This window comes from Musca autumnalis, unplaced genomic scaffold (assembly GCF_047663935.1).
Source record: "Musca autumnalis isolate F117 unplaced genomic scaffold, ASM4766393v1 scaffold_5, whole genome shotgun sequence".
Classification (NCBI taxonomy): Eukaryota; Metazoa; Arthropoda; class Insecta; order Diptera; family Muscidae; genus Musca; species Musca autumnalis.
Genome location: NW_027412088.1, coordinates 5071326 through 5085633, shown reverse-complemented (window position 1 = coordinate 5085633; position 14308 = coordinate 5071326). Strand labels below are relative to the sequence as shown.

The window sequence follows — 14308 nt, the reverse complement described above, 5'->3', positions numbered from 1 at the left end:
TGTGGTGGAGGGTATAACAAGTTCGGCCCGACCGAACTTAACGCCGTTCTTACTTGTTTTCTTGATATGCTGGAAGTCATTCGATCCCCAGGGCTGTACGACGCATGATTCATCAATTCCACGTTTTGTCTGGTCAAACAGGCGCTGGTTTAAATCGATGTATGAGAGCTCGCATTGTCATGATGCAGAACGATTCGTCTTCTCTTGTTGGTTTTTCGAATTTCTCAGGAGACATCAGGCAAACAAATTAACAGAATTAACCCTCCTACATTTCTCAAGGCGTATAGTCGCCACACGGTCAGTTTTGCCGAAGAAACAGTCGACCATTTGCTTAGAAGGTCTTCTTCCAAGAACAACTTTCGTTGGATTTGGCCCGCCGTCTAAGACCCGAACGGTCGATTCCTGTTTTGTTGTGGGCTCCTATGCATAGATCCAAGATTAGTCGTCTGTGACGATCTTATAAAGGTCGTTTGAAACACCGCGATTATTTTTATTCACAATTTTTTTGCACCAATCCACAAGATCCTTTTTTTGAGCGATTGACCAATTTTGCTGGATCTAGCGAGAAAAATCCATTTTTGTGGCCAGGTGTTCATGCAATATCAAACATTAGTTGGTGGAAAAAATGCCCAAGGGTGTCTCTATCTCACGGTATATAACATGGCGATCTGGCATTATCCGTTCACACACGGCTTTATTTTTTCTGGCACAACGTCCGAATTTGGCGAGTGTCGGTACGATTGAATTAACCATTAAAGCAGTTTTTCATAGTGCCATAAGATGGTGATTTATCGATTATCCACGTCGAAAGTTGTGAAAAATTATCGAACGATAATGTTCACAAGTAAATTCCATTTTTTTGTAAAGTGATTTTTTCAAGTCACTTTAAACAACCCAACACATGGTCGTATGTCAAACTGTCCTGGGTAAGCTTACACTGCGTTTACAAATGACAGGACAGTGGACTTCATGTATTGATTGTCAAAATCCCACAACTTGCGTCTGTGACGTAGGCGTCCCGACAACTGCAAAAAACAGTTGTAAAATTATGAATGAAAATCATCGATTTCCTTTTGTTTTCCGTTCACAAACTTTGTTTTTGTTCATGTTCTTTTGTTTTCAACACATTTCAATTATTATCTCAAACTTTTTTACAAAAAATTTCAAAAATTTGTTAACCATACTGTCTGTGAGAAACTGAGGGACAGCTGGGAGACAGCCGACAAATGTATGTATGTGATAGTAAATCAGAGTTGTATTTGAAGACAAACTGTCTGGTGTAAACGCCTTGTTAGGCTTAAAACTGTGAAACTTTCCAAAAAAAGTCAAAGTTGTCTAGTTCACTTCGTATCATAAAGGAAAAATTGTTATCGTAGTAAAACTGTGTTGATTCTTGCATTTTCTGGATTTATAAACCCATAAAAATAGTTTTAGTTCTATCGACCTATCGATTATTACCTCTTGGGTGGAATTCTACTACTTATGTACTTACTATATTACATGATCAAAACTGAGGTGTTTTCGAGTTGCGTTTTTAAACATTTTCCATTCGAGTTTTTTTTGCTTTTCTTTATTGTGATATTTGTTGATGTGCCTCAAAGGTATTGCATTTACTTTGATTTCCTTTTACTGCAAATCACATTGTCCTTGCTAATGACCAAATTAGATTCCCTATAGCTCAGATAACAAAGATTTCTAATATTTACAAGACAAAAGGAGCGGGACTTTCGTATACAGAGTGCATTAAAGTGAATGGATATGGACTTCTAGTAAAACGGAGAAAATATTTGAAATAATATTTTAACTAACGTCTCTATATCGAATCGTTTTACGAAACGTACATATACCCCCATTATTACAAGTCTTCTTTTGTTATAGTTTGGTTTACCGAACAGATTTATAGCGTTCCGGTTAACTTAAAGTTAAAAGTGATGATTGAATTCCAAGGGGGAACTTTTTGGTATTATCTTTGAATGTAAAAATTATATTTTTAATGCCTCCAAATTGGTTTATTTTGCGTTTTCAAATTCGTCAGATGGTAAAAGAACATATATAATAATGGCCCATATGCGTATGTATTTCCACACAATAGTCTCTTTGTAACGAATTTTCACTATAACGTAGTAATTCTCCGTGTCCGGCAGATACTTTATAGAGAACTTCGACTGTGAACCCTAATAGTGTGTTCCAAAATGAGTCGGCATGTTAATAGGTCTATCTGGTTACCCAAAAGTCTGTTTTGTACAAGTTGTTGTTGTCTGTTAGCACTCTTTGCAGTTTTTCATTGAGAACTTGCAAATTTTTGCTAGAGAAATTTCTTCTAGCAAGACCAGACACACATAATGTTTCGAAGAATAAACCAGAGGTCTGCAAGTGCTGATTCTCTTTTATTGCGTATTTGAGTAGTCATTACATTTGCATTGCTTAAGATTGCCGTTGGGCAAATCTAGTTCCGACACCGATACTATGTTCGTTTTTCTGTCCTTCTAAATACTTCCCCCTTTCATTTGTGTTTTTACGCGTTTTCATAATTCCGACCTTATACTATGTTTACATTTACGAAATCCACTTGATTTCAACTGTCAATTCCATTGCTCAAACGTCAAATGAAATCCAATCGATTTCAGATGAGTTTTCATTTGACGTATACGCAATGGAATTGACAGATGAAATCGAATGGATTTCGTAAATATAAACATAGTATTCGGTTACATAAAAATATAGTTTTTTGGTGGTGGAACTAGGTGGTTCCGATACTGCCCAACTCTACTTTCGTTCGCTTAGTTTGCTGTCATTGTTCGCTTTTTTGAGCTGTAAGCGTAGCAAAGCGAAAAAAAATCGCAGCATCGGATATGAATTCATAAGCTAGCTGCATTAAAAAAGTAGTCAACAGTTCTTTTGAAATATTTCAGGCAATGTGTGCACTTTTGCTCTCAGTAAGCCTTACGCTCTCCGCACACACACAATTTTACTCATTGAAATCCCACCCTGTAAGCCAGAGTGAGGCAGAGAACATTTTTGGGTCTCTCTTGTGCTCTCAATGAGCGTAAATTTGTTGTTGTTCACAACGTGTTAGCATCTACACAGGCTGTGAGCGATAAGAAATTTACGCTCACTTAGAGCACATGGGCTCTCTTGTGAGTCACAATGCCTCCTCATGCTGTAAGCATTTGGAAGTGAGTTACTCACTCCATCTACAAAAAGCAATCGCAATCGACTCACCAGAACGACACTTTACAATTTTACAATAACAAACATATTAGCTTTGTTCCTTTACTTTTTTAATGGTAAGAGTGGTAAAAGAGAAAAGTGTCCAAATTGCTCAAAATTGCTCTCTCATGAACATTTTTACCAGTAAAGTAAAGGAACGGAAAAATGGTAGATCTGGCAGCAATGTCAAAAAGAAACATAAAAAATCAATTTTCGTCTTTTATTTCACAGTTTTTTATTTAGTTTTGTCAGCGGTCGACTTTTTCTTCTGTTTTTCGTCCATTTTCTTCTTCATTGTGAAATAATCGTGAAACAAAAGTCGAAAAATCAGTTCTGCCATTTTTTACCTGCAGAAATTTTGCTGGTAGCCTGTGGTAGAAGAGAAAGCCATTTTCGCTCTCTCTCCCCTCTCACTCTCTTGAAAATTGCTTCCAGTTTTGCCACTTTTCGGGGTTAAGGAACGCTTTGCAGGTTAAAAATAGTAACAAATAGTCAAAATGTTAACCTCAGGTAAGTAAAAGAACACAGCTATTGTAGTTCTGCTTTGATTGTCCTGAATAACAACTTAGTGTCAGCGAAAAAGATGGAAATGCGATTATTTATTGTTTACACAAACAATCCTTACGGCGTACGACTATCGCGTGGGCAGGTACTTTCTATCGCCTATGCAGACACGATCGATTGTTTAAATTCATTTAAGACGTATACAACTTTGTACTAATATAAGACATTATTCTGTCTGATGTTTAAATGCAGTAATTTTTTATTTATTATTATTTTTTCAATGTACATATGAATTCAAAGAACTATTCTTAGGGGTAGTTTACACTATATGTAAATGTCATATGACATGACATTTTCCATCATTATATAGTCGCTAATATGTGCAATATTGGGGATTTTCCTTACGCCATTTACTTTGTGCGTCCACACCAGCAAAAATTTAATAAAATTACGTCTCCATATTGCCTGCGTGGGTAGATATGGAATGTTTTTATTTCGTGTCATATGACATTGATAGATAGTGTAAACTACCTCTTAGTTTAAATTGTCGCCTACATTAATTTTCATTATAAAAATGTGATGTGGCCTGGCCTGGGAATCAAACCCGCAACATTAAGAGCGCAAAGCGAGCATGCTTATCACTGCATCACCGTGCCATATAAACTTCATAAATGTAAACAAACAAAAAATAAGTATGCACTGAAGAACCCTTGTGGAACTGTGTAAAAAAATCTCGACATTTTTAAACAAAATATAACTAAATCAGTATTTAAGATCCTCAGGAGGATATTAATTTGTTTTTATGGCAGTTATAGTACTTATAGTGACAAATCCACCGTACACACGGGATCATAAAACCCAGAATAATTGGTCATCTATAAATACAACTACTGTAGGGACAAAATTCTGGTGTTATGACCTGCGTAAGAATTCTGTAACTTTTATCGATTGAAAAGTTGTAACTTTTTCAAACAAAATTGTTGTAAACTAAACAATGAGTACAGTTGTTAAGAAGTTACTGAACAGACCCACTGATTGCGATTTTGGAATTTGTTGAAGGAAACCCACATTTTTAGGGTCATTGTCCTTTTGAAACATGTAATAATAAGGGTTATGATTTTTTGACTTTTTTCTCAAAAATCATTTTCAGTTGCGAGAGTGAATGACAAAAATAACTTTTATTCTATTTAAATATTAAAAAAGGTCACCCACAAACCATTTTTAATTGATATGATATATGTATGAAAAAGTCATGACCCTAATGTCTTTTTTCCTGTTGTTTTTTATCCATTCATTTTGAGACACTCTGATGTCCTTGTTAAAAATGTAGTTATTTCGTTAATTCTACGAAAGCAGTCACGTCAATTGCCTGCATTGGCAATTTTGGTACCGCTCTCGCATGCAAGCAACATCTGAAATTCTAGTGCAGCATATTCAAGTTTTAGACAATTTTCCAATACAATGGTGAATAGTCACCGCTCAAACTAAACTGTGTATGTATTTTAGAGTTGTACAATCTAGTTCATTTGAAAGATCTAGTTCAATAGCTCAGCTCATTAAACTGAACTAGGTCAGTAATCTAGTTCATAGTTCACTGTCCAGTTCAATCATTCGGATCAAAATCGTTCACCGGCTCTTAATCGGTCGTTTGATGAAAACGCATACATACACCAATACAAACTAACAAAATACTAATTTAATTTAACTACTCCATAACAAAAATAGTACATTTGCATAGTTTTATTGTATTCTTAAAGAAAGATTAATTAATTTTAGAAAAAACATCTTTCATTTAGGTTGCTGGCAAAAAATCGTATGTTGTGTGTGTGTAGAAATTGTCATTGCAAAAAAGCTTTGTGAGTGTGTGTTTCTTTTTATTTTTCCCCCTTTTTTCTATCCAAAAAGGCAGATTCAATAGGTAATGGATTCGACTTATTGTAATATGTTCTGTCTCGTATGTTTTTGTAGAAATCTTCATTTTCGGAAAGCTATTCCATGTACCTTGATCCAAAACATAAACAAACTGATCACATTACGAAGGCATCCCTTAACATAGACGACGCCGTCACTTTATGTATATGTGAACGACATGTTGAACTAGATTGTGAATCGTTCGTTGATCGTACGGTCACCGACTCTGATTATAGTTCAGTGAACTATAATGAACTATATCGACTGATCTAGTTCATACGCTCTTTTCAATGAATCGTTCAATTGAACTAGTTCGTTCATGAACTATACAACTCTAATGTATTTTGGATGGGATTATTCGGGGAAAGGGATCTCTAATGTAACAACATCTAAAAATCAAAATAAAATCTTATTAAGAAAAAAATACCAAACTAAATAAATAAACTGTAAGATGTACATCATTATTCTGTAAGTAGTTATGTAGGTACATAGGTAGAGGTGGTAATCAGTCACTTGGTACACTTGGCTTACAGCAGATCCTACACTAAATTGTTTTGTAGACTTTTTGCAAACGTAAGAAAGCAGTGTGTATTTTCATTAGAAAGAAGGAAGGGCGGTGGAAGGTCGATCGGCCATTGGTTCATTTGAATTCAATAACTTTGTTTTTCATTTAAAATTAGTTTCAAAACAATTATGAAGTGCTTCTTTTTTAGAATTTTGAATTTTGTTGCATTTGAACTTGAGAGACAGAGAGAGAGGTGCAGTATTTTTTGTCAAAACAGAGAGAGAGATAAAGGTTAATATTTGTTTTTGTATTTACAGGCAATACAAATTCTTGGCCAGAGATGTCTAAAATACTTACAAGTTGTTGTTGTTGTAGTTGTTTTTGGTAGGGATGGATGGGCGGATTGATTGTCTTTGTCAATAAAGAAAACTTTCAATGCGTTCTAAACGTTTTTGGACAATGTGACTGACGCGTTTTAAGCTTGATAGTTTTAAACTATAATACCTAGTACCCTGTCTGTTTGACCGACTGACTGACTGACTGATTGACAAATTGGATAAATAAACAATTTTTTTATACGAATATTCACAAAATTCTTTATGCAAAGTAGTAGAAAATATTGAAAAACTTAAAAACAAAAATCGTGTATGTTGTGGAATATTAAAGTTAAAGTTGTTTTTGTTTTTTTTGGTTGCTTTGGGTTTTTTTGTTTAAAGAAATGTAGAAACTGGCTTTTAATACCTCTTCATTATCCAAGCCAAGCTGTAAAATATGTTTGTTAATAAAAACAACATTAAATTCGGAATTATAACAGTTTAAAAAGAGATTGTTTTTTGATTTTTTTTGTTGTTATTAAGATTTTTGTACAATAAATTAAAGAGAATTTGTACGATTATGAGAATGAGAAAGAAGGGTGGGTGTTTTGTAGAGAAATAGAAGAAGAAAGTATAAAAAAGCTGAATGTTTTGTTTTGTTTAAAAAGGCGGCTCCTAATTCTGAATTTCTGTTTTGTTTTAATGTTTTTTGTTTTGAAAATAAACTGAAATAATATCTGCCAATTTCGCTTGTTGGTTTGCAAAAGTGTAATAGTGTGTGTGCTAGGTTTTTGGAATGTATTATTGTTTGTGTGTATGGTAAGGACTTGTCAGTTGAAAGGAACTACAATTGAATGGGTCAAAAGTCACTTTTCGCAATCTAAACCTTTTATAAAGGCATGGATGGATCCTAAGTGAATTTCGACACCTTCATTACAGTTTTCCACTTCATTGTGAAATGTTTTTCTGTCTAGTTTTTATTGTCAATAATGTTTTAATAAAACAACAATTGTAGTGCTGAATGTTAATTTAAAAACTGAAATTCTTTAAGAGGCTAAAACGTTAAACAAAATGCTGAAACAGGAAGAATCTAATACTTTCTACAATTTTGATTTTTTTTTCGTTCGTCTACTGTGAAAGAAAGGAGTGAATGAAAGAAAAAACGAGTAAAATCGGAATTTTACTACCAGGCCTAACGTAAATATTGATTGTTTACATTTTTTTAAGATTTGATAGTTTAGATTTAAGAATTATGTGAAGTAAATCAATAGAGAAACACAAACATGCAAAAAATATGTTGGTTGACCCGTTTTATTTATCATTTGCCTGCAAAAACAATTTGAAAACTATTTTTTCCAGAATACGTAACAACAAAATTCAAATAATAAATAAACTTCGCGGTTCTAGTTTAATCTCCATGTACATAGCAATAGATATATTCGACAAGAAAACAAAGGAAAAAATCGCTGATCGTTTTGAAATTTTTTTTACAGCAGATAGTCCTCGAGGCCCCGTTTACGACCGTATAATTTGGAGGGCGAGTCCACACTTTCTGAAATGATTACCATAAAACTGTAAAAACTCTACGGCCACCAACCGAAATGGCGCAAGATTTGGTCAAACTTTGTAGATGGCAAATGGATGGATGGTCCACTCCATTCCGGTACCTCCCCCACAAAAGTCCAAATTTTTGGGCTTAAGGACAGCATGGAACACGCTAAAAGGTCCCATACATTTTAAAGTTTATTTTGGATAGTTCTTATTACAACAATATTGTTGACATGAGTAAATTTTTTGGTATAGGTTTCGAACCGAACACGTTGGAAAGGGTATTTTACGTTCACGTATTTTGAGGATTTTGTAGTTCAGCTTTTAGAAGCCTCTGTGGACTGGAAATCGCTTTTTAAAAGATTTTTACTGGTCCATCTTCTGGAAGTATATCCGCCTAAATAATCGTTCCTTTTGGTAATTAAAAGATTTTCCGCAAATTATTCGTGATTGGAGGAATGTTTTCTCGAGAAAAATCTATTCCGCGTCAATTGAATTCCGCATGAATGTTCGTGATGGGGCTGACAAATTGTTTGTTCTCACAAGATCTCACAGAAGATGACCATTCCAAAAACTTTACCTCTCTCACAAAGAATATTGAACTCAAATCAAAAACAACTTATAACATGTATGTATATCTATTGCTTCTGTCATAGGACATTTTTTATTTAATCTTTAAGAAAATGATAAGGAACATAATCGCTGGATATACCAATATGAAGTTATTTACGGAAGCAGTACAAGATGTACTTCATGAGAGTCCAAAACATTTGCTATCGGTGCAACTTATACAAAGAAATTTAAAGTTCGATTCGAATAAGTGTTAATGCAAAAGTTTTAATTCTTATGTCATTTTACTTACTTACTTAGCTGGCCCATTACAGAACATTTGTTCCATAGGCCGAACTAAGACAAGATCTCCATTCCTCTCTATTTGTTGCTTCGCACTCTGGAATACCGCGCCTTTTCATCTCATCATCCACTTGTTTGCGCCATCTATTCCTTGGCCTGCCAATTCTGCGTGCACCGCCAAGCGGTCCGTATTTATACGACACCAAGCACTGCCATGTCTGCTTGCGCATGTACCCAGGCTTCGGAGCCATACATCAGCACGGGTAGTATCAGTGCTTTGTAGAGCGTTATTTTTGTTTGACGAGATGTGGCTTTGTTTTTAAACTGCTTACTTAAACCAAAGTAGCATCTGTTAGCCAATACAACTCTTCTTTTTATTTCACAACTGATGTCGTTTGTTGTGTTTACGGAGGTGCCGAGGTAGACAAAGTCTTTTACTACCTCAATATTATAGGAACCAACTTCCACAGTCGGTCCGAGCTCAATGGACGCAATGGACTCAATGCGCGTCGACACCATCAACTTGGTCTTCTCACCGTTTACCGCCAGACCCACTTTAGCAGATTCTCCTTCGACCTTTATAAAGGTATCAGTTACTTCTTTTACTGATCGGCCCATGATGTCTATATCATCAGCAGAAGCAAGTAACATGTGACTATTGGTGTAGATTGTGCCACTTCTTTTGACGTTTGCTTCTCGTATAAACTTTTCCAGCAGGATGTTGTAGAGATCACACGAAAGGCTGTCTCCTTGCCTGAAACCTCTTTTGGTACCAAACTCTTCGGAGAGGTTCTTTCCTATTTTAACTGAGGACCTCGTGTCAGTTAAAATCATTTTACAAAGCCGGATGAGCTTTGCAGGGATACCAAATTCAGACATTGCGTGGAATACCTTTGATCGGAGGGGACTGTCGAATGCTGCTTTATAATCGACAAAAAGGTGGTAGGTGTTGATCTGCATCTCTTGGGTCTTCTCCAGGATTTGCCGCAGGGTAAATATCTGGTGAATGGTGGACTTCAGGTCTAAAGCCGCATTGGTATGGTCCAATTATCTCGTTCACCATAGGCTTTAGTCGTTCGCACGATATCCCTGACACGATCTTGTAGGCAATAGGGAGTAGACTTATGCCCCTATAGTTAGAGCATACAGTCTTATCTCCCTTCTTGTGGACGGGGCACAGGATACTCAGGTTCCATCGTCGGGTACTCGTTCTTCCAGCCAGATGGTGCTAACTAGCTGATGAATACACCTTATCAGCGTGTCGCCTCCGGTTTTGAGCAGCTCGGCTAGTAAGCCATCGGCCCCTGCTGCCTTATTATTCTTCAGCCGATTTATTGCTGTCTTTACCTCATCTTGGCTGGGCGGTATACATTCAGTACCAGGGATGCCAACTGTTCCGAGGTAAAAATTGCTACAGTCACATACGCACCATAGGTCTGTAGCGATTTTTACCTTAAAACAGTTGACATTCCTGGTAAAACAGTGGTTTTTGTACGTCAAAAATCACCACAAGTAGCGGGAAAACCACCAACTTGGCACCCCTGTCCAGTACCATCTTCTGGGATTGGGACGGTGGTATCTTCGCTGCTATTGGATACCAACATATTTGAAAAATGTTCTTTCCATATCCTGAGTACACTATCTATATCAGTTACCAAATTACCTTGCTGGTCTCTACAGGAGGATGTGCCTGTACCAAAGCCATCAGTTTGATGCTTGACTCTTTGGTAGAATTTTCGGACTTCATTCTGGCTCCTGTACATCTCGATTTTTTCACACTCCCGCTTTTCCATCTCTCTCTTTTTCCTGCGGAAAAGACGTTTCGGGATGAGGAGTGCTTTGATTAAGCAATTGGGCTAGTTGAGTGGAATATGCTGTGGATATCTGTTGTGATTGCAGCTTACCGATGTCTAACTTTCGTGTTGTCAGATGTTTCACTGTGGAGACTGAATCTCCCGACTGTTGGGCCAACGATATTCTCCTTTCCAATTTTGGCATTAAAATCGCCTAGAATGATTCTAAGCGCTCGTAAAATATATCTTTGGTCTGTTCGTCCTTTTCTTCAGTGAGAGCATGAGCGCAAATAAAGCTGATGTGTAAGAATTTGGCTTTTATTCGAATTGCAGCAAGTCTTTCATTCACTGGGGTGAAGCTGGATACCAGATGTTTTAGTCTCCGACTAACTACGAATCCACAACCAAACTCATGCTTTACGTCATGGCAGCTATAATACAGTGCGTCACCTTTAGGTGTTGTTGTGACGCCTTTCCAGCGTATTTTCTGTATGGCAGTAATATCGGTCTTGTACTTTTCAAGTACGTCTGCCAATGCGAAGACTGCACCTTCTCTATAAAGAAAGAAAGAAATCCCCAATTTACCTGACCTTATTGCGGAGACCGTTGTAATTGCAGGAATTTGTGGTGTAATATGCTGTGTTTGTTGTGGTTGGAGAGACTGTGGGGGCGTTTCGTATTCCGACGACGATGAAGAATCGGAGGAGGAAGTTGGAGATACGCTGGGAGATGTTCTGGTGCAGCAAGCAGCAATATACCTATCGCAATAATCCTGGATGTGACTAAGGCCAGAGAACCCTCGGAAGTACACCCTACATTACATCTCATTGATGCTGACATCTGTAGAGTTGGGCAATCTAGTTCCCGGAGCGGATCGATCTTTCTAGTTCCTTTTCCCAAAAGGAACTAGTTCCTTAATATAGTTCCATAGTTCCAAATAGTTCCGAGACCGATATAGTTCAACGAACCTTTCTCTTTTATCGTTTCTTTCATTCCAAATAGTTCCGAGACCGAAATGGTTCAACGAATTTTTCTCTTTCATCGTTCTTTTCATTCCAAATAGTTCCGAGATCGAAATAGTTCAACGAATTTTTCTCTTTCGTCCCTCTTTTTGTTTCCTTCGTTCCAAATAGTTCCGAGACCGAAATGTTTTCATGGTTTGGTGGATGAATTGACATAAAAATAAATAAATTGCAGCGAACAAACAGCAACAACGTAAGATGACGTAGGCGTTAAATTGAAGGAACCAGAAAAACGAAGGAACTATATGAACTAAAGGAACTATGTAAACGCAAGAGGTGGATATAGTGTCAATAGTTCCTTAGCCGGAATATTTCCTTGGAACTAGTTCGTTCCGGAACTACACAACCCTATGACACCTGGTGGATGCGGATCTCTATCTCGGCACGGACCAAAGGAGCTCGGGGCAGGCATTCAGGGACAATTGTCATTTCATTGGTGAAAAAATACACGAACACAAACAGGTAATTGTTGAGGTGGCGGCCCCAAGTCGAAGATTCCTCCGAATCAATCTGGTGTATAGAACCGGCCGCCGTGGGATTGGCAAAATATCTCTACAGGTAATTGTTGAGGTGGCGGCCCCAAGTCGAAGATTCCTCCGAGTCAATCTGGTGTATAGAACCGGCCGCCGTGGGATTGGCAAAATTTCTCTACATGTGAACATAAACATTTTTAATCGTCCGGACGATTGCTTACTTATCGGATCTACTTCGAAAATCCGTCAAAATATAAGTCTAAATAAAATTGAAAATACGACAAATAGGGACCATCCTCTAAAATGTAAAATCGAAGTGTCCGCTATAAAATCTAGTCAGTCTCCTCCCATCATCATAATTGATATCTAGTGATTATGTTCACCAGGTGTGCCTTTCCTATTTCATATTTGGAAGATGTATTTTATGTGTTTTAATTATTAAACACCGTATCCACGTTCATTCCACTAACAATTGTAAAATTAATTATTTTAAAATAAAAACAATAAAAATTACCAAATTCTAAAGAAAAAAATCGTATGCAGCAACAACAATAATTTAAAAAATTTAACACAACGCTTGGCTTTAAACACATTAATTATTAATATTAATTATATTTTTGTTAGTTTTGTATGTATGTATGTTTTCATTGTTGTATGATAATATGTGTGTTTAAACTAATGTTTTGTTTATCTAGCTATGTCTGTATGTATATATATGTATATGTTTAATTAGAAACTTATAGTGTAAAACAATTTATGTTAAGTCTTCGCTGTTTCCAGTTTAGTAACGGGGGTGGGTGGGTGCCAGTTAGTTCCCTGTCAAATGTTCAAAACAATAACGAAACTCAAATCAATCGAAATAAATAAAAATCCATGATTAGAAACTGTGACTGAGGTGTGTTCAGAAACGTTTTACAAGTAGCTCCAATTGAATGTTGCACTTTAGCAAGGTTCTGTTTTTAAGTTTGATTTTAATATTACTTCAAATTATTCGAAACGTCATGAAAAGGTTTAAAGTCGTTTAAAGCCAATATATTATTGATTAAGGTTTCCAAAAAGTAAATATATATATTTTTTTGTTGTTATTTATAGTATATAACGCTTGTATTTTCATTTTTGTTTTCACTTACGTAGGCTTGACAGTGTCCGATTTTCCTTGTTTTTTGTTTTTTATTTTATACTCTGTTTTTTATTTAGAATCGGACCAAGGAAGTTGAAAATGTTTTTGTATTTCAACTTTCACAAAAAAATAATAATAAACAAAATACCCATTTATGTGCTTCAAATACTGTGATTGGAGGAGGCTTTATACAATTGAAGGGTGTGATGAAGGATATTTACTAAAGGGGTCCAGATTGTTTTATAAAAGAAAACAAAAAAATTAAATTACCTCTTATAAAAACTATATAATTTCATAGGCTAATGTTTTTTCTACGATAATACACAACTCGTTGACTAATGGAATCTTTTCTATAGGTACTTCTACTTGGGAAAAGGAAAAAATAAATTCAATGATTTGCATAAAACATAAATGGTATACCAAACCAAATAGGGTATACAATACGGTGTCCCAAAGTTGGGGACATCCCGTAGTTAAATGACTTAATTTTTACTGGGGTTTTTCTAACAACACTTTGATATAACAATCGTGTTCCAGAACTAAAAAGTTTCTAAAATTTTCACCACTTTTGGATATTTTTTTGCAAAGAAACGTTTCATACCCAAATGTTCACTTCTCTTAAAACAAAAATGGCGAAGAATAGATTTCTCTTTATAAATTTTTAACATCGCGAATTTGGGCGAGCAAAAAATTTTAACATAATTGCTGGATTCTTATTGGCTGATACGCTTACTTTGACATTTCTTCAAGTTTTTTTTTCTGTCATTTTTCATACTCGTATTTGGATGTGGTGGCAATTTTTTACAGTTCGCTCTTTTGCAACTTTTACCAGTGAAAAAGGTGTGGGAACAGAGCTATTATTGTTAGAGTGTCAGACACAAGCCATCATAATATCAAAAACATCTATCTTGTGTATATATGGCCGGGCAGTAAGCCCAGCTGACTAAAAAAATCGCTGTCAAAATACATTGAAACTCACAATGATGTTGAAAAAGGAAAAGACTCAATAAATTTGAATTGAAAATTGCATGGTAAATTTTTTGAAACATTTGAACC

At 35.9% G+C, this 14308-nt stretch overlaps 1 protein-coding gene across 2 annotated transcripts in view; it reads right to left on the bottom strand.

The window, feature by feature from the left end:
* Window positions 1-14308, bottom strand: part of sei (potassium voltage-gated channel seizure) — a 72052-nt gene that overhangs the window by 44831 nt on the left and 12913 nt on the right. The window contains exon 5 of one of the 2 annotated variants that reach the window (XM_073988629.1): window positions 6872-6892. The exons of the other annotated variant lie outside the window; for it this stretch is intronic. Coding sequence (XP_073844730.1) covers window positions 6872-6892 — 21 coding nt within the window. The remainder of the gene's footprint in view (window positions 1-6871; window positions 6893-14308) is intronic. 2 annotated transcript variants of the gene reach the window in all.